The sequence below is a fragment of the Corvus kubaryi genome, unplaced genomic scaffold (assembly GCF_017639235.1).
Source record: "Corvus kubaryi isolate FWS band 111438036 unplaced genomic scaffold, C.kubaryi_AGA036_p1.0 71, whole genome shotgun sequence".
NCBI classification, from domain to species: Eukaryota; Metazoa; Chordata; class Aves; order Passeriformes; family Corvidae; genus Corvus; species Corvus kubaryi.
The window spans coordinates 20,040,744-20,058,324 of NW_024582059.1; the positions used below are offsets into that span (position 1 = coordinate 20,040,744).

Below are 17,581 nucleotides of genomic sequence, written 5' to 3' on the forward strand. Positions count from 1 at the left end.
ACTCAAATTCTGGACTAATTTCCATGAGTCCAAATACATCTGTACTGATCTCCCCTACTCTGCAGTATTTTAAAATGTGTATAAAACCATGTGGAAAATGCCCAGGCAAAAGCTGCCGCTTCTCATTTAGTACTTCAAGCTCTTAAGCTAATGCTGGAGGGCATTGTTTTCCTGATAGAAGGTTTTGCAGGCTGCTAAAAACACAACATGTGCTAGAATTTACATACACACATCTGTACACAGCAGCTGAATCCAGACCATAGCCGTGACCATTTGAAATACACCTTGTGCCTTTGCTGTGAGAAATACACCACAGTGGCAAGTGCCTCAAAGTGCCTCTTCTCAAAGAAGAACATGGAAGAAATCAAGGCAGAAGTAGGGTAATTCCAACAGAAAAAATTGTGCACCGGCTGCATCTTGCCTGACTGCTCCTGACCTTTCCTGTACCTGTAGTAACAACCTTAGCTAGGTTTGCAGCAATGATTTCTCACACACTGAACTACATTCTTATATCCTTAGTTCACCCATGGGGCTGGGTAGTTTGTTTGGTACTCCAGTCATCTGCTGATAGATGAGTTACTCCTCTGGCAGATAGTCACCCCAGCCCTTCCTGGGGCGTAGGCACATAATCGGTGCTGCACCCCCAAAATGGGAAGCACTACCCTGACTAAGATACTGGGACAGTCAGAAGTGTCACTGATGCTTCCTTTTTGGCAGGGCCATGGATGTGTTTATCAGCAACAGAATTAATTTGGTCGAGTTCTTCTAGTTCTGGTGGAGAGTTACTTAATAGTACAAAAATGTAGAGCAAGCAGGAACCGGAAGGGCCAGGCAGGCGAGCACTTGAGCCACGCTGATTAATGCCCAAACTTCGGTGCATGTGGGAAGTGCTGCACCCAAATAAAGTAACAGATTCGCAGGCTGTTCCAGCAGACAGCTGTTTTCAGAACAAACTTCACACGAAACATGGACACTTCAGGACGAACTGGTGCAGGTGGAAAATGCAACGGCGGTGCTAAGTGGAATTGATTAAAAACTCTGCAAATGTTTCAGCAGTGTGCATAGAAACTTAGAAACGTTCTTGCAGTCCAGAAAGCAAACTGTAATCTGGGCTGCATCAAAGGGAGAGTGGGCAGTAGGTCGAGGGAGGTGATTGTCTCCCTCTACTCCAGACCCCATCTGTGGTACTGCATCCAGCTGTGGGTCCCTCAAAAAAGAAGGATGTGGACCTGTTAGGAGGCCACAAAGGTGATCAGAGGGCTGGAGCAACTCTCCTTTGAGGAGAGGCTGAGAGAGCTGGGGTTGTTCAGTCTGGACAGGAGAATGCTCCAGGGTGACCTTAGAGCACCTTCCAGTAGCTGAAGGGACAACAAGAGAGCTCTAGAGAGACTTTTTGCAAGGGCACGGAGTGATAGGACAAGAGGGGAGCAGCCTAAAGCTGAAGGAGGGTTAGTTTAGACTTGATGTCAGGAAGAAACTATTTACTGTGCGGGTGGTGAGGCATCAGCACAGGCTGCCCAGAGAAGCTGTGGACATCTCATTCCTGGAAGTGTTCAAGGCCAGGCTGGATGGGGCTTTGAGCAACCTGGTCTAGTGGGAGGCATCCCTGCCCATGGTGTGGGGTTTGGAATAACACAAGCCATTCTATGATACTAAGCCATACCTACTCCGTGGCTGCAGCTGGCTCCTTCCCGACAGGCCTCCCGGGCAAGGCCAGCTGTCGCCAAAGGAGGAGTTTCGGTACAGACTGGACTCTTCGAGGAGCACCTGGGGCGCAGGCCCAGAGCCGACCTGAATCTTTTTGTAACAGTAATTCCAAGCTTCCTGCCTCTGTAATTAGGACGTACACTTGTTCCAACAGTGTAGCAGGGAGAGGCAGGTTTCAGCCTGACACGGCTGTGTGCTGCTGGGACTCGGGTTCCCGCAGTGGAGGCGGCAGCTGGGGTGCCAGGCTGACATCTCAGCCCTGGAGCGGCAGCGTTCAGCCTGTAGCCATTTTCCAGCCCGCTGGTTGTACACGGAAACGCCCACGGCCGCTCGGGCAGGCCGGGATGCTGGAGGAGGCGGCTGCAAGGGTGCAAAGGTGCGAGCAGGAAAGGAATCAGCTGGAAACACAGGTTTATTTTGCAATGGTTGAGGCGTTTGGGTAACCCCGGGTTTCGGGCGTCTTGGTGCTGATTTGAGGCTCGAAGATGCTGTTGGAGCCCTTCCAGAGGGTGAGGAAGGTCCTGCTCACGCCAGCGCGGTTCTTCCCGGCGGGGAGCGGAGCGCTGCAGCCCCGGGCCCGCCCTCCGCGGGGGTGGTGCCGGCGGCGGCGGCGCGGGGGGGCCGGGAGCGGAGGATGCTGCTGCCGCTCCTGCTGCTGCTGCCGGCGCTGGCCGAGGGGCAGCGGGCGGCGGTGCTGCGGCTGGGGCTCCAGGGCAGCCCCCGAGGGGAGGTGAGCCCGGCTTTCCTCTCCCTCACGCTGGATGCCAGCCTCGCCCGGGACCCGCGCTATGTCGCCTTGCTCAGGTGAGCCGCCTCTCGCCCCTTTGGGCAAAGGAAAAAGGTCTTGGGAGGGTGGGCCATCTCGGCAAACGCGCTGCGGAGCGAGCTGGGGGGAACGAGGAGTCCCCCACCCCTGGAACTGGGGTCGGGAAGAGGCTGCTGGATCCCCTCTGCTTCGCGGTTCACGAATTCCATCCTCCCAGGGCAGAAGGCGGTACCTTCGGCAGGTGCGAGCCTCGCCGGCTCCTTTGTGCTCGGGGAAGGGGTGGCTGGGCTGGGTGAATGCAGGCAAGGGTCAGCTCGGGGATAAGCCTGGGAGAGGAGCTGCTTTGCTAGCAGGACAAAAAAAGAGAAGGAAACTGAGAGAATTGCGGTTGTTCGGCCTCGAGAAATAGAGGCTTCAGGGTGCCCTTATCGCTTCCCGAACTACCGGAAAGAAGGTTGTAGTGAGATGTGGGTCGGTCTCTTCCAGGTAACAAGTGACTGGAGGAGAGGAAACAGCCTCAAGTTGCACCAGGGAGAATTTAGATTGGATATTAAGAAAAATTTCTTCACTGAGAGGGTAGTCATGCAATGGAACAGGCTGCCCAGGGAAGCAGATGGTGGGATCACCATCTGTGAAGGTATTCAAAAAATATGTGGATCCTCCAGTCCTGATTTCCTTCTTCCCACCACTTGCAAGTTTTCCTCCTCACTGAAGTGGTGAGAAAGGTGTCACCAGCTTTACTGGAAAGTGCTCAAGTCCCCAGCATCCAGTCCCAACCGTACACCTTGCGGTTCAGTCTGGGGCCAGCCCTGCCACCACAAGGAGCAGGAAGTATTTGGTGGCCTCTAATCTGCTGTTTGTCACCAGGAGCAGATAGTGCCTAACGTGCCTGGTGCCCTCTGACGCCTTGCAGTGTCCCCCAGAGAGGGCTGGGTGTCGGTACTGCACATCCTGCACGGGGTGTGAGCACATCACAGTTATGTTCTTTTGTACACCTGCTTTGATAAAGCTAACACTTGTCCCAGCAGGGAGTCCTAATCTTCCTTGGGTACAAAGGCAATTGCTTTGGCTGTTGTCGATGGAAGTTGGGGCTGATGATGTGAAGTCAGTTTTGTGTCCACCTTCTCACAGGACATTTATGTTGGTGTTGCACAAACAAAGCCAAAACATCTGGGGGAGGAGGGTGTTTAGGACCAAAAAAACAAGCCTGTTTTGAAGTTTTGCCTTACTTTGCCCCAAGATTTGACTCCCTGCCCGTGACCATGTTCCCTCAGGCATGTCCTCCCCTTGTTGCCTCATAGACGCTCTCCTGGCTCACTTGGCCATCAGTGTCCGTCTTGTACATCAGACTGTACAGGACAGAGGGCTGGGATGCAGATCCCAGCAAGGTGTCAGGAATGCCTTGAGGCTACTGGGTAGCCCCAGGTCACCTGCTGCAGCATGGTCCTCAAAGTGCTTGCCATGTTTACCCTCAACACAGTCTACATAAATATAGTGGTTTTCTGTTTCTCTGCATTCCTTCCTCAGCAATTCCAAACTGCGTGCCCTGGCAACGGCCCTGTCCCCAGGTTTCCTGAGGTTTGGTGGCACTGAGACAGATTTTCTTATCTTTGATCCCAACAAGGATTCAACTTCAGAAGAAAAAATCCTCTGGGAACTTCAGGCACAGCAAGGTAAAGTGGGCATCAATGTGTTAGACTTGAAACCATCCTGGGTTTTGGAGGGTCTTTGATACAGGCTGAGGATGCTGCAAGAGCACAGCAGCAGCATTGGGGGCCCTCCACAGGGTCAGTATTGCTGTCATCCATGGAGAGGAGATCTGTGGGCTTTCAGCATGGTTTGTGGGAAGAGCTGTGCCAGCCATGGGAAAGTGAGAAAGGATGTGGGGAAACTTGCATCCTCCCTGGCATCTGCTGAGACTCTCCGTTTGCTGTCTTCTGCTTCCTGCAACAGTCTTGGGAGCTCCCCCACTGCCTGGGAGGCAGTCAAAGTCAGCTCAGAAGTTGCAGCTTCATTATGAAAATTAAGTAACACACAGAAGAAATAATCTGAGGAGAACAGTGTTCAATCTCTCTGCCAAAGCCAGAGAGCTGGGCTGGGGGTGCAGCTTTGCCCTCTTGCCACTTTGACAGGGCAAACCTGCTAGACCCCTGCCAACTGCTTGAGCTCGGTATTTTCTTTTTGAACTTAGCAAAAGTGCATAAATTCTTCAAGAGGTGTTTCAGATGAAAAAAATCCTGTCTGTTCCTGTGGCACATAGCACAACAGTGCAATCCTACACTACTGTGCAACCCCGTGATGCTCAGTTTTGAAGTCAAGTGGGACTTTTCCCCTCATAGCACTTTGCTAAGTGGCCACTTCCTGTGACTATGGCTTTTGCCTTCCTCTCTGGTTATGGCTTGTTCCTGGTTTGCATGCCAAGAAAAAACATGAAATTTGAAGGAAATGTGTCTTATGACTCCTGCCAGTGAGCCATGTGGGGAAGTCAGCACTTTCCCCTGCATGAGATGGGCAGTGCAGGAAGCATTGCCCTGTTCCTGCCCACAGCAAGGTGGGTTGTGATTCCAGCCACACCACTGCATGCCAGGTTGGCTTATCTGCCCCTCAGGCATGGCAGTCTACGCTTTGTCAGCTCACTGAAACAAGGGTTCGCTGGCTGTGGAGGTGAGGAGTTAATTCCTATCACCCTTCTGCCCTACAGAGGCTTGTGGCTCGAAACCTGCATTTGCTGCTGTTGAGAAGCTGCTGCTGGCCCAATGGCCTCGCCAGGAGAAGCTGATTCTTGCCGAACAGAACCGGAAAAAGCACAAAAACACCACCATTACAAGTAAGACTTAAACAGGGGGATGCAATTCTCTGCCCCATGGTAAAAGGGTCATAGGCTGTTAGGAGCTGAAATCACTGAAAAAGAAACATTTCACCCACTTAGAAAAATATTCAGAGAACTCTTTTCCCACTGTTTGCCACCTCACGTTTAATAGTATTCAGCTGCAGGAGTTGGGAGGTTCTCAAAACTTGTTAAATGCTGTGTAGTGGGGCCTGACTTCTTCTGTCTGGTTGGGAGAGTTTGGCACATCTGTAGCATCAGGCTAAATAAATACAGGCAGTAAAGATTGTTGCTTGGCCAGAGCTCAACTAGCACACTCTAACCTTGAGATAAATACCCCTCCTTTCTCCTCTGTGCAGGAAATACACTGGATATTCTCTACAGCTTTGCAAACTGCTCAGGGTTTCACCTGATCTTTGGACTCAACGCCTTGCTGCGGAAAGGTGGCTTGCAGTGGGACAGCTCGAATGCCCAGGAATTGTTGGACTACTGTGCTTCCCAGAGGTACAACATCTCCTGGGAGCTTGGGAATGGTAAGTGCTTGTTGGCCAGGCCAGCCGCCACCTGGAAAAGTACCACCACAGGGTATGGTCTGGTAACTTTGGATGTTTTGGATGATGGCACATAAAGGCAAGGTGATGTTTTATTAAGAGACGTTAAGGTCTTAATTTGCAACAAGGGATTTCACAAGAAGACACAATGAATGAGCAAATTGAGATGATTTTGCTGATCCTACTAGGGCTTTGAGATGAGGTGAACGATGTCCCACAAGCTGCAGAATGTCACCTATGGGGACTGGCTGCGACAGAGTGCTGGACAGCAGCATGCTGTATCCCCTGGGCTTTTGGTTTCATGCTCACCTTCCAATATCTCACCCACATCAGGCCAGATCAGGTGAAGCCTTAGGGGACTGGTGCTTCCCATTTGGATGTAACTGCCCTATTCTGTGCCCCAGAAATAGAGTGGAATGTTGATGTGCACGTGTCTTCCCCAGAGCCCAACAGCTTCAGGAAGAAATCTGGCATCCACATCGATGGCTTCCAGCTGGGGCAAGATTTTATTCACTTACGCCAGCTCCTGAACAACTATGCCCTCTACCAGCATGCCAAGCTCTATGGTCCCGATGTTGGGCAGCCCCGAAAGCACACTCAGAGACTGCTGAGAAGGTAGGGGTGTGAGGTGCCAGCAGCACTCCCTGGGGTGGGGCAGGTGTGGAGAATTGTGGCTTGTCTGCCCCTAGATGCAGGAGGCATGAAGAGGCTTCAAGGTAGGGGTTGAACAATTTTTTTTCCCTTGACTGAGGACAACTAAAATCTTACCAGCATGCATGAGTTCAAGGCTTGAATACTCAGCCAGGTGAAACTCAGCTGCTGGCAGTACACCAGTGGTCCACACGTTTTCCCACTGAGCACTGGCTCTAGGGTTGTGCCAACAAGGGCTTTTAGCCTGAGAAACACCCATGTGTTATATAAACATCAGTTCATCTTCCCAGCAACCTGCAGAGGCAGCCCGGCTGCCCAAAGCCTGCATAAAAGCCATGGCAAGCCTGGTCCCCAAGCACTCACCATCAGTACTGCCAGCTGGGGGGGAGGGGGGGCTGCGATTGGCGTTGCACTGATGGGAGGGCCATGACCCATCACTAGTACTGCTAACCGTCTGCTCTCCGCCATGCCCTCTGGTTGCAGCTTCCTGAAATCGGGAGGGAAGGTCATCAACTCAGTCACATGGCACCAGTAAGTACCGCTTGGATACCACTATCACTCTGATTACTGCCTCGTTTTCTTTACAAAATGTCAATTTGAACAGAACTGTCAATCTCAACAGAAAAGAGGGGTGAAATGTGCCTTTCGACAGTTCCTTGGGGGCCTCTCCACAAATTTCTCTGTTCAGAATAAGAGATGAATTGAGGGAGCACATTACAGAAATGCTGAAGTCTCCAAAGGGTCTACTTGGTGCAGAGACCCAAAAGCTGTGGTGGGGGGTTGTCACATAAGCACAGCAGCAGAAAATGCATTATATGCAAGAGGATCATTTTGCTTGCTCTATTTATATCTACTTGATATAAAGGAAAAGCCCTGCAGGTCTGGCTGACCCTTGTCCATGGAAAAGTGCCAGCAGCTCCTCCTGCTCCCTTGAGTTTGTTCTCTGAGTCATTTTAGTCTCTGTGTGGGTAACTCACCCTCAGATCCCACATGCAGCGCAAGCAGCCCTGGCACGTGGCCCTTTGCTCTTGATTTGTAGGTTTAAAGTGCTCACGAGGGCAGTGGAGTAAGTTGGCCCCAGGGCCATGAACTCCACATGTTTGAACGTCTTTTCCATGTGAAGGCATGTCAAAAGCAGGACATTTACATGCATCAGTGAGGTAACAGTGGGAAAAGAGGCACATACTTATTTTTTATATATATGCATACATACATGAATTATCTCTGTATTTTGAGCTACTAGAAAGGCATGAAATATGTCCTTTCCCCTTCCTGGCCTGTTCTTTACTAATTTAGGATTATCAGGTTTTAGCTTCCTCTTGTGGCTGGAAGGCTTCAGCTACTTCTGGTAGGACTGAGTGATAGGATGAAATGCAAAAACCACAGGGATCCCAATTTATGTGGACAAACCAGACTTAAAAGCTCTTCTGCTCATGGTGGAGGGCAACCTTCATGCCACAAGGATGCCCACATTCTGGCGCCCTCCAAGTGGCCAAAATATTCCAGCAGAGGGACAGATTCTGGGATATTATATTTTTAATATATAACTTGATACAGTAAAGCAAGTAATCACATAGGAGTGTCAGACTCCTCAACAAGAGAAGAGATACAGAAGCTGGCTCTTGGTGACGTTTTCCTTATTCTAAACGAGTAGATGCAAACAAACCTAATACTTCTACTGGTGGAAATTTCTGTGATATCCTGCCTCTATGGAGGTAATTATATCTGATAGTCCCTTAAATACAAGTGACAGACCTACACATCTGGAAAACAAAAACTAAAAAGCACTGGACAGAAAAACCGTGCTGTGGATAAATGTACCAATCAACTGAATACTTTCAGTGGTGTTTTGTACCACTGGTGGTATTTTTCCCTAATTTTGGCTATGTTTTTTCCCCTATTTTCAGTTACTATGTGAATGGACGGAGTGCAACAAGGGGGGATTTCTTGAGCCCTGAAGTGCTGGATTCCTTTGCCGCAGCCATATATGAAGTCCTGGAGGTGCCTTGTCCTGTTCAATCATTCCTAAGTTCAGTTTCCAGGGGGTTAGCAGAGAATCCAGAATAAAGCACCATTTCTTACTAGCAATAAATAGGGATGCTCAAAGCTTGTGTTCTGCTGACGCTGTAAATTTAAAAATAACCCCATAAGATTAGCAATACTAACAATAAATTATCTCCATCAGTTTGCTATGCAGCAAAAGTGTGTGATGCCATGCATTACACACTTACAGCATTCTCATTTATTGATGTAGTAATTACTCAGGGGTGTAAGTTATGGTTATCCCATTTTCCCGGCTGCATTTTTTTTTGTATTTTGAGATCCTGAGAACAGTATAACTTAGAATATAGCACTACTCAGCACAAGAAGAATTATGGGACCTGGATTTAGTGATGTTTTACATGGGTAGCAAGTTTTTTTTGGGGGGGGAAGATGTAAATCTACTTCTAGTCCTTTAGATCCAAATTTCTGTGACATCCCATCTCAGGGTGTTATCCCTTAAATGCATACATCCTAAATGAGCCTTTGGCTAAAGCACAAAATCTTGTTTATTTCAGTAGCCAAAAAACTTAACTGTTGTCTCTTTCTCTTCTTCCCTAATGCCACACTGGCCAGATTGTTGGTGGGACTGTTCCAGACAAGAAGGTCTGGCTGGGAGAGACAAGCTCTGCCTATGGAGGAGGAGCTCCCAGACTGTCTAACACTTATGTTGCTGGCTTTATGTGAGTACCATGTCCCAGGTGTGGGGAAATTACATATTTTGCCAGCTGAAGAGGGTTGCCCCACAGGAGGAATGTGGCTTCCTCAGGCTTTCTGGGGAGTGTGGGCAGTTTTTTTCCCTCCTATAAGACATGATGACCTTTTTAGAAGGGCCTGGTGGACCAGCAAGTCAAAGTCTGGTAATGACAGGTGACCTTGTTGTTGGTGTGATGATTTCTCTCAGCCTTCAGACCCTTGGCCAGTTCAGGAGAATCTGCTGCCGCTCCTGGTTTCCACCACCTGCAAACAGGGGAACAGAGCAACTGTTCCCACCAACTTGGACTTCAAGAGGTGGTCTGAAATTACTTTTTCATGTAATCAATGCAAGATCTGAATTGAAATTATTTGTGTGATTTTAAGGAAGTCAGCATCATGCACTAATTTTTGCTTTCATGCTTCCCGAGCTGGTTGGAGAGGGGCAAGAGGGTACAGTTGAGGTCAGCAATTTCATCTGTGTGATATTTGCCTCATTTTTTGGCAGGTGGTTGGACAAACTCGGGCTTTCAGCCAGGCAGGGGATTGATGTGGTGATGAGACAGGTTTTCTTTGGGGCAGGGACCTATCACCTGGTGGATGCCAACTTTGAGCCTTTGCCGGTATGTAAATGACACCCCCTGAATCCACCTCTGCACAGGCAATGCTGGGTGTGGAGGGACAAGTCAGCTATTTTAACACCTTTTTTTGCTTGGATGGTCACAGGTATCCTTGTACCTAAAGTTATCTCATGTTCCACTAGGGGTTAATGTGTTATTACATATATATGTATGCACACAAGATATTTAGTGCAACTGCAGGGGTGCAGCCAGTCTTCAGCACGGCAGAGACTGATCCGTGGGACACAATGCTCTGATTTGTACGCAGGTGCTCCTGGAGCTCACAAGGCTTTTCTGGATGGCCTGTTTTGGTTTGGCTACTCCTCAGCTGAGTTTATAAACAGAATTGAAAAGAGGTATTAAAATAAATCATATTCCACACGAAAACCTGGCCAACATGAAGTCAAGACTCAAGCATTATAGGTCATGAGCATATTCATCCTACAGTGGTGTCTGAAGGATAATTAAATTGAAACGTATATTCAGTATAGTTTGATTCATTAGGAAATAACATTTTGCTGTGATAAAACTTTATTATAGGAACTATACATTGTTCTTGCACATATAGCACATTTCTTTGTACTACTAGCACTTAGCTTGGGGTGAGAGGACAGCATCTTTCTTTTTAGCTTCCCTCTCATTTTTCTGCTTCCAAATTGTGATTTTCGTGGGTTGTCTTAGATCCAGCCTGAAAGAAAACCCAGCATATGGGGATTTCCTGTCCTGCTTGCTCAGCTGGTTCCTATGCCAGGGGCTGCATCATCAGGCTCATTGCTTTGGGCTTTTTATTCCCTCATTTAAAATAGATTTAAGTTGGACTGAAACTATGTGCCTTGTTCCTCACCTACAGGCAGTACAGGTGTTAATCAAGCCAATAACGCTTCAGAGGCAGGGAAATTCAAACCCAAGTCCATCAGCTGTAGTTAGCACAGAAATTAGGAAGCACAGCAGCGTCAGAAGGCTGCACCTCCTTGCAGAGGGATTGAGCATGAAGGCTGATAGGAAAAGTACTTTCCCAGGCTTGTGGTGAGTCAGAAGAGAAACACAAAGGTTTTCCTCCTAGAAGAACCTCAAAGACAAACAGATTAGCTGGGAGAAGCTCCCTGAAAGCCTGGAAAGACCTCGAAAAAATGAGTCTGCGCTGGGCATCATCCTGCTCTGAGGCATCATCCTGGGGTGTCAGAGGATGCACTGGTGACTTGGGTTCAGAAATCAATCCTGAGACCTGTTCAAAAGTAAAATGTTAATGAAAGGCGTTAGAGTTTAGGAGTTTCTTTCTGGTCTTGCACCTGTGCCTTAGGCGCAAGCTTTCCTGCAGGAAGGGCAGTTCACACCCCTGCATTCAGCCCTCAGGTTCTCTGTACCCTGCAGAAGGATGTTTCCAAAATGCAAACAATCTCTCCCTGACAGAGCTCTGAGAGTTGCAAATGAGGGGAGAAATGACTCTAAGGTACCTTAGCTGCTCACAGGCAGGGCTTCCCTTGTAGCTATGGTGTTTGTGTGAATCTAAATAGACAGGGTGAAAAGCTTGGTAAAGCAAAAAGCTATAGGGGAAAACCTCTTGAAACGAGCTTCTAAATGAAGGTTAGATTCACAGCTCTGCTGTGTGGAGCACCTGGCATGTACATAAACGTTTCCATATTTTTTTGTGCCTCCCAGGACTACTGGCTCTCTCTGCTCTACAAGAAGCTGGTGGGTACCAAGGTGCTGCAGGTCGGCCTGGCAGGCGCTGACAAGAGGAAGCTCCGTGTCTACCTCCACTGCACAAACAGCCTCAAGTAAGCCTCCAGAAAGGACAAAATATCCCAAAAACTGAGCCCGCAGCCAACCCTGGGCCAACAAATGTCATTTGGGACAGTGCAGGTTCGCACATTTTTTCTGTGAAACCTCTTTGTCTCCTCATCCCCACCATCACCTTCTCTTGCCTTGCAGCCCAAAGTACAGAGAAGGGGATGTGACGCTGTTTGCCTTAAACCTCTATAATGTTACCCAGCATTTGGAGCTACCGAATTACCTATCGAGCAAGCACGTGGATCAGTACCTCTTATTGCCTCATGGCAAAGAGAACATTCTTTCCAGGTAAGTTACAATTCCTCCGGCCCCTGTGGGAAAGACTGTGAGTAGGCTTAGAAGGTCTTTAAAACCTCACCTTATTCAATTTGCCAGGGGAAAGAAGAGGTTACCATTCAGTCATATGGGTTTTTTTCAGTAAGATCTGACTTCTGTTAAATCAGGTCTCCTAAACTCAGGCTACTGAAAGCTTGCTAAGTTATAAGGACATTCACCTGATGTTAATTTGGAAGTATCTCCTAGCAGGCATCAGCACTCTGGACCAGCAGCTAAAGTCCTTTATTTTTTTTTGCACAAGCACAGGTATATTGCTTTCCCAAGTGCTGGCTCCTGATTTACAGCAACGTGTTTAGGCTTTGTATGTTGATGGGGTGTTTTTGTTGTCATTGTTAATACATCCACAGGGGATGGATCTGCTCTGTGGGCATAGAAGAATATGCATATTTTTAGGAGAAAAAAAACAATTAAAATTTGTACTTTTCAAAGCCTTTTTTTAGCTGTTGACCTCACTGGAAGAGAAAGAAATGTACTTTTTGATGTGCTAGTGCTACCACTCTGAAGGAGTCCTTGCAGAGGGAGTGCTACAGATGTCTGTGTGTGTGTGTGTACACACACACTCAAGGGAAGTTTAGTTTGGCTTTGGGCTGAGTTACTGTTTACACTCAGGCCCAGAGCAGTTTGTACTCAGTGGTAAACAGAGCACAGCTGCCCAAACAGTCTCTCTGTCCCTTCTCCAGGTCTATTGAGCTGAACGGCCATGTGCTACGGATGCTGGATGACGAAACACTGCCAGAGCTTATGGAAAAGCCCCTTGGTCCCGGCACCCTGCTCGGCCTTCCAGCCTTCTCCTATGGCTTTTATGTTATCAAAAATGCCAAAGCTATTGCTTGCATTTAAGTGGTCAATACACACACTCAGGATAAATGAAAAGCACTTAGCTAGTAGGGAATTCTAATCCTAGAAATTCACATTTCTACCACGGGATTTAATTCTGGTAAGGGATGCAAATGTTGTAGCACTAGTATGAACTGAGAGCTGGGGAAGACGTAAGATCCCACTGGGTAATTGGTACGTGAAAGATCCCAGGAGAATTATCCAGGTAGAACAAGACCAGGCAGGGACTGGTTTTGCTCTTGATCCAGCCTATCACTGTGTTTGAGCATGGAATCCTCCTCCACACCATGCACAGAGCCACATCAGCTTCTCACACTGCTTGGGGCTCTGGCAGCCCAGGCACTGCAACCTCCCATCTCCCTCTCATTTCTGCAAGCACAGCTCCTAAAGCAGTTTCTTCAAAAGCTTGCCTTTAGAAAGGATGAGCAGGGTTTTCATTTGAGCTGCACAGCTGTGACTTTGCACCATGTGGGGAAGCCTGAGAGGGGGTTATGGTTGCTGAGGGTATCTTGGGGTGGAAAGTGTGGACATGCAAAGCAAACCACGGTCAGGATGTTTGCACGGGGAAAGGCCACGCAGAGAAACCAGATCCTCTATCAGATTTGGGGTGGCGCCACACATTTTTCTCAAGCCAGGAGAGTTCAGTCACAAGATGGAGCTGTGGCCATGTGCTTTCCAAAGGCGAGTTGTTGGCGCGGGAAATGCAGGCTGTTCCTTTAGGGTGGTCTGCCTCTGCCATCACACACTTCCTCCCTGCAAGGAAAGGAGAGGAGCCTGCCAGTGCCCTGGCAATAACCCTCTGTGCTCAGGGGGCTGCACTGTGAGAGTTTGTGACTCCTTAACCTGCACCGCCCTGCAGGCAGCTCAGCTGGAAAGGACTTCCCTGAACCTATGCACGGGTGAAGCTCTCTCTGCTTTACACTCCCTAACCTCGTGGAAACGGCATAGGAAAGAGGCTGAGCAAACCACTCACCCCTCAACCACCAGAGGGATATCAGTGGCCTTAGAGCATCCTGGGGACAGAACTGCCCAGCCAGGCTCACATCCTTCCTACTGGGAGAACAGCGATTTTGGACAGAAATCTATGTTGGTGGTGGCTTTTCTCCCCAGCTGTGCCTTCACCATTTTTGCAGTTGGCTGTGCCAGCAATAGCTCCCTGTGGCACACAGGCTGCTGGTCCCCAGAGCAACAAAAGGCCTTGGACAGTAGCTGTGGCCACCTGCACATATTTATTTGCATCTACTTTTCTTGAAGGTAACCCACACAACTGTCAATGCCTTATGATATTTTGAGCACAGCAGGGAAGAACAACTCCACATGACTGTACTTCCCTTTTTAAGGTTTAAAAAGATGCTACCAGCTACATGGGACTTAATGTAGGGCAGGAAACCTTTTTTTAATGAGAGTACTTTTGAAACTGATGTACTTTTGTAGCTGTGATGACAACCTGCACACTAAAAAGGTTATACTTGAGTTCAGTGTGTCAAAGGAGTGTGTGCATCCACAGATGCATTCTGTGAAGGGTTATGTATCAGGGGATAACACAGATCAGAAATGAGGAAGGCTGAGTTTGTTTATGTTGTCCAAGTTCCATAAAAGAAGTAAAGAGAGTGTAAGATGGAGTGGAAAGTCTTACGTACAGTCAGTATAAAGTTAATAATATCTTATTATTGTTATTAAAATATAAGTTACAACTAAAACATCAAAGTTATTTTTTGTCTGGTAGCTTCTTTTTAGAACTTTTCTAAAAATTTTGTTTATTCCAATGCTTGTGGGTTTTGTATTTGAAGATTTTAATTAAAACTATTTATACCAGCTTTTGGCTATCTTCATTTTTTTTAAGACTCCTTTTTGACATACTGATACCAGGACACTCCCTACTTTTCTTTTGGTCATAACTACCCGTGCTTTTTTTGGTTATCAACAAGAGTACCCAAGTACACAAAAATGAAAGAAATCCTACACAGGCTGGTGTGTTTCCGTTGTGTTTGCCCACCAGTTCGGAAGCCCTGCACCCAGTCTGACTCAGACCTGATACATATGCTGGTGATTGGCAGACAGGAACTACCAGGAGGGGCCCGGGGATCTTTGTGCATGCAAATAGCAGCTGCTGCCAACCACGTCTCGTTCTCTGAGCCCGGTTCTTCACCGTGGGGTGGGGAGGTTTGCTTTATGGCTCAGTAACCACCTTTCTCTTCACAGTACTGCACATCAAGCTACTACCTACTGTTAGCTCTATGCAAACAGAGCAAGAGGGACATAAGTGCAGGGAATGGGAAAGATGCTGGATCCCAGCACTCCCAGACAGTTATGATAGAGAGACGAACATCACCCTCACAGGACCAATGCCTGCCCCACCCTTATCTCTGGGGCTTTTATTTCTCTGTGAGAGTTGTAAACCTTGGGGGATTGAATACGGGTGTGTACACTTATTTGAGAACAGTAAGAACCATATCTCACACTCATTCCAATTCACTTTTGCTCTTTTGACTCTGGAGGCCAGGTTACTCACGTTGGATTTGCTGTAAATCAGTTCCTGGAAAATGCAGTAAGTCGCATCAGACTTTGGTACAGGAGATCATTTGGTGTATGTGGAAATAAGGAAACTGATAGTCTTCTTACAGTCAGGGACATTTTGACCATCAACTCAGATTTGAGCCAAACAAGACAGCTGAGTTTTATTAGTCTGAAATGAGCTATTCCCTAGATTATCTTTCAGTGAAGGGCCAGGCCACTTTATTATGAATATAAACACAGTGGCAGTAACTGTAAAAGCTTACTTTTCTGCTTTATTTCCATGAGCTCCTTAAAAATTTTTTGCAGACGGTCCAGGGTTTCCTCGCCACATCAAACATAAAAAAGCCCCAAAGCAGTGTCTGTAGAGGAGCATCCACCTGGTGACAGAGCATCTGTGTTCCTATGGACACAGCAGGCAGAGAGGCTGTGGGGATTCATTGCCAGGACTCACTATTTAAATATACCTCAGGCACTTGTCTGTATCTGAATAAAGACCATGATGACCTTATCAACGTAATATGGAGACTAGATTATTAGTTACTCCTCATCAAAGTTGAGCAACTACTTCCTTTATGGTCCTGTGCAAATCATTTTACTGCTGTAGAGTACTACTTATTAAAACAATAAATGGCAAAACATTAAAGTCACTTCTCCATCGCAATCATATTTCACTTTCTCCTGCTAGTCAGGGTCTCGAAAATTAAAGTTCAGAATGGTTTCCATTGTTTTCTACCAGTATGTGAGTCGTTCAAGCTGAAAGAAGTGTGTGATGAAAAAAATTTATACTCTAAAGGGACAATAAACTCCCCAAGGAATCTTTCAGCAGCAGATCTGGGGACATTTTGGCACTGAAACCATGCCATGCAAAGCAAAGGTTTTATGGCTCTGTCCTCTGCTCTCTCGTTTGTGCAATAACTCATAAGTTGGTGTTACGACCAGCCCCCAAAGGTGAGGTAACTGAGGTTCTTGTTAATCGGTCCCTCGGGGTGGATTAGAGTGAAATGACACTTGAATGTCTGGTGTTTATATACATCAGGCTTAGTTTAGAACGATGGAAAGGAGTTATGCAGCTGTTGCGGCTATTATCAACAGAAATACAACAATAGAAAACTATAAAGATATCATTTAAGAAAATACATAAGGAAAAGAAAGGGAAAGGACAAGATAGTGGAAAGACATGAAAGGAATGAGAAGAATGTGTCTTTACAAACAAACTGTAAGTCTGCCTGTAGGAAAAGCCAGATACTGATAGGTGAAAGAAGCAACAGGAGGAACCATAAATTTCAGAGGAATGTTACTAATTGACACAGACTGTTGCTCATCCAAGGCCGTGTTAAATTCCTGGACTTAGAGAAAAAGAACAGAGACACAGAGAAAAAGAAGTGGGGGAGGGGTGGGCATACAGAAGGGGGTCTGTATTAGGCATTTTGGGAAGTCTGTACCTCTCAAGTACTTCAGCCAATGGGGAAAGGAAGAGGGTGATGCGGCCAGGAAAATAGGATTAAAAGGAGGCTGCGTCCTCCAACAACTTGAGAGACCCCAAGAGAATGCCCCATGGCCTCTCCCTTTATTTGAATAAAGTTACAGGACTCCTCTGTCTCCTTTTTGAACATAAACCTCTGGCACTATGTATTTCTCTGCACAGATATCACCACCTGTGGACCAAGCAATGAGACTTGACTGATAAAATTTTGATGTGTGATGGTGGCAGTCTTGATCCATCAGGGGTGGGGGAAGCCCTTGAAACATGAAGTTCATTGGGTTAATATACACTCTGGTTCAGGTGGGAATGCCCAGGTACCTCCCCGAAGGTGGATTTCTTGTGGCCTCCTGGGCTGTTCTTATGCAGGTCCGAGGTTTCCCACCACACACACCAAACCCTCTCCTCCTCCTCCCCTCCGGCTCGGGGGCTGCAAATCCGGCCTCAGCTAAGGGCCGGCTGCTTTTGCAGCTCGCCGATTATTTGAGTCATTCGCCCTCAGCATTTCAGTCCCTCACACAGATGGTGGGAGAACTGAGGGAGCGAGAAGAGGTACAAAGGCCGCAGGGGAAACCCGAAATGTTTTTATTAACTACAGCGAGGAGAGGTCTGGGAGATGACGCGTATGCCAAGAACAACCACTTTACGTTTCGGGGACGAGGACAATCCCCACACCAACCCGCCTCGCTTCAGCCCCGGCGCGGAGCGCCCGCGGAGGGCGGAGCGCCCGCGGAGGGCGGAGCGCCCGCGGAGGGCGGAGCGCCC

The 17,581-nt window shown here is 47.8% G+C and overlaps 2 protein-coding genes across 2 annotated transcripts in view; both read left to right on the top strand.

Moving 5' to 3' along the window:
* The first annotated feature begins 2,134 nt into the window (after window positions 1–2,134).
* HPSE (heparanase) lies at window positions 2,135–14,636 on the top strand. Its single transcript, XM_042049777.1, is given in 14 exon segments — window positions 2,135–2,258; window positions 2,260–2,322; window positions 2,324–2,511; window positions 4,001–4,146; window positions 5,175–5,300; window positions 5,660–5,833; window positions 6,295–6,466; window positions 6,986–7,033; window positions 8,410–8,503; window positions 9,119–9,225; window positions 9,744–9,858; window positions 11,515–11,633; window positions 11,788–11,934; window positions 12,663–14,636. Coding segments are annotated over 14 exon segments (1,725 nt in total). The 5' UTR covers window positions 2,135–2,192; the 3' UTR covers window positions 12,823–14,636.
* Window positions 14,637–17,125: 2,489 nt separating this feature from the next.
* COQ2 (coenzyme Q2, polyprenyltransferase) overlaps window positions 17,126–17,581 on the top strand; it is an 8,790-nt gene continuing 8,334 nt past the window's right edge. The window contains exon 1 of the mRNA XM_042050048.1: window positions 17,126–17,368. Within this exon, the coding sequence (XP_041905982.1) occupies window positions 17,126–17,368 (243 nt within the window). The remainder of the gene's footprint in view (window positions 17,369–17,581) is intronic.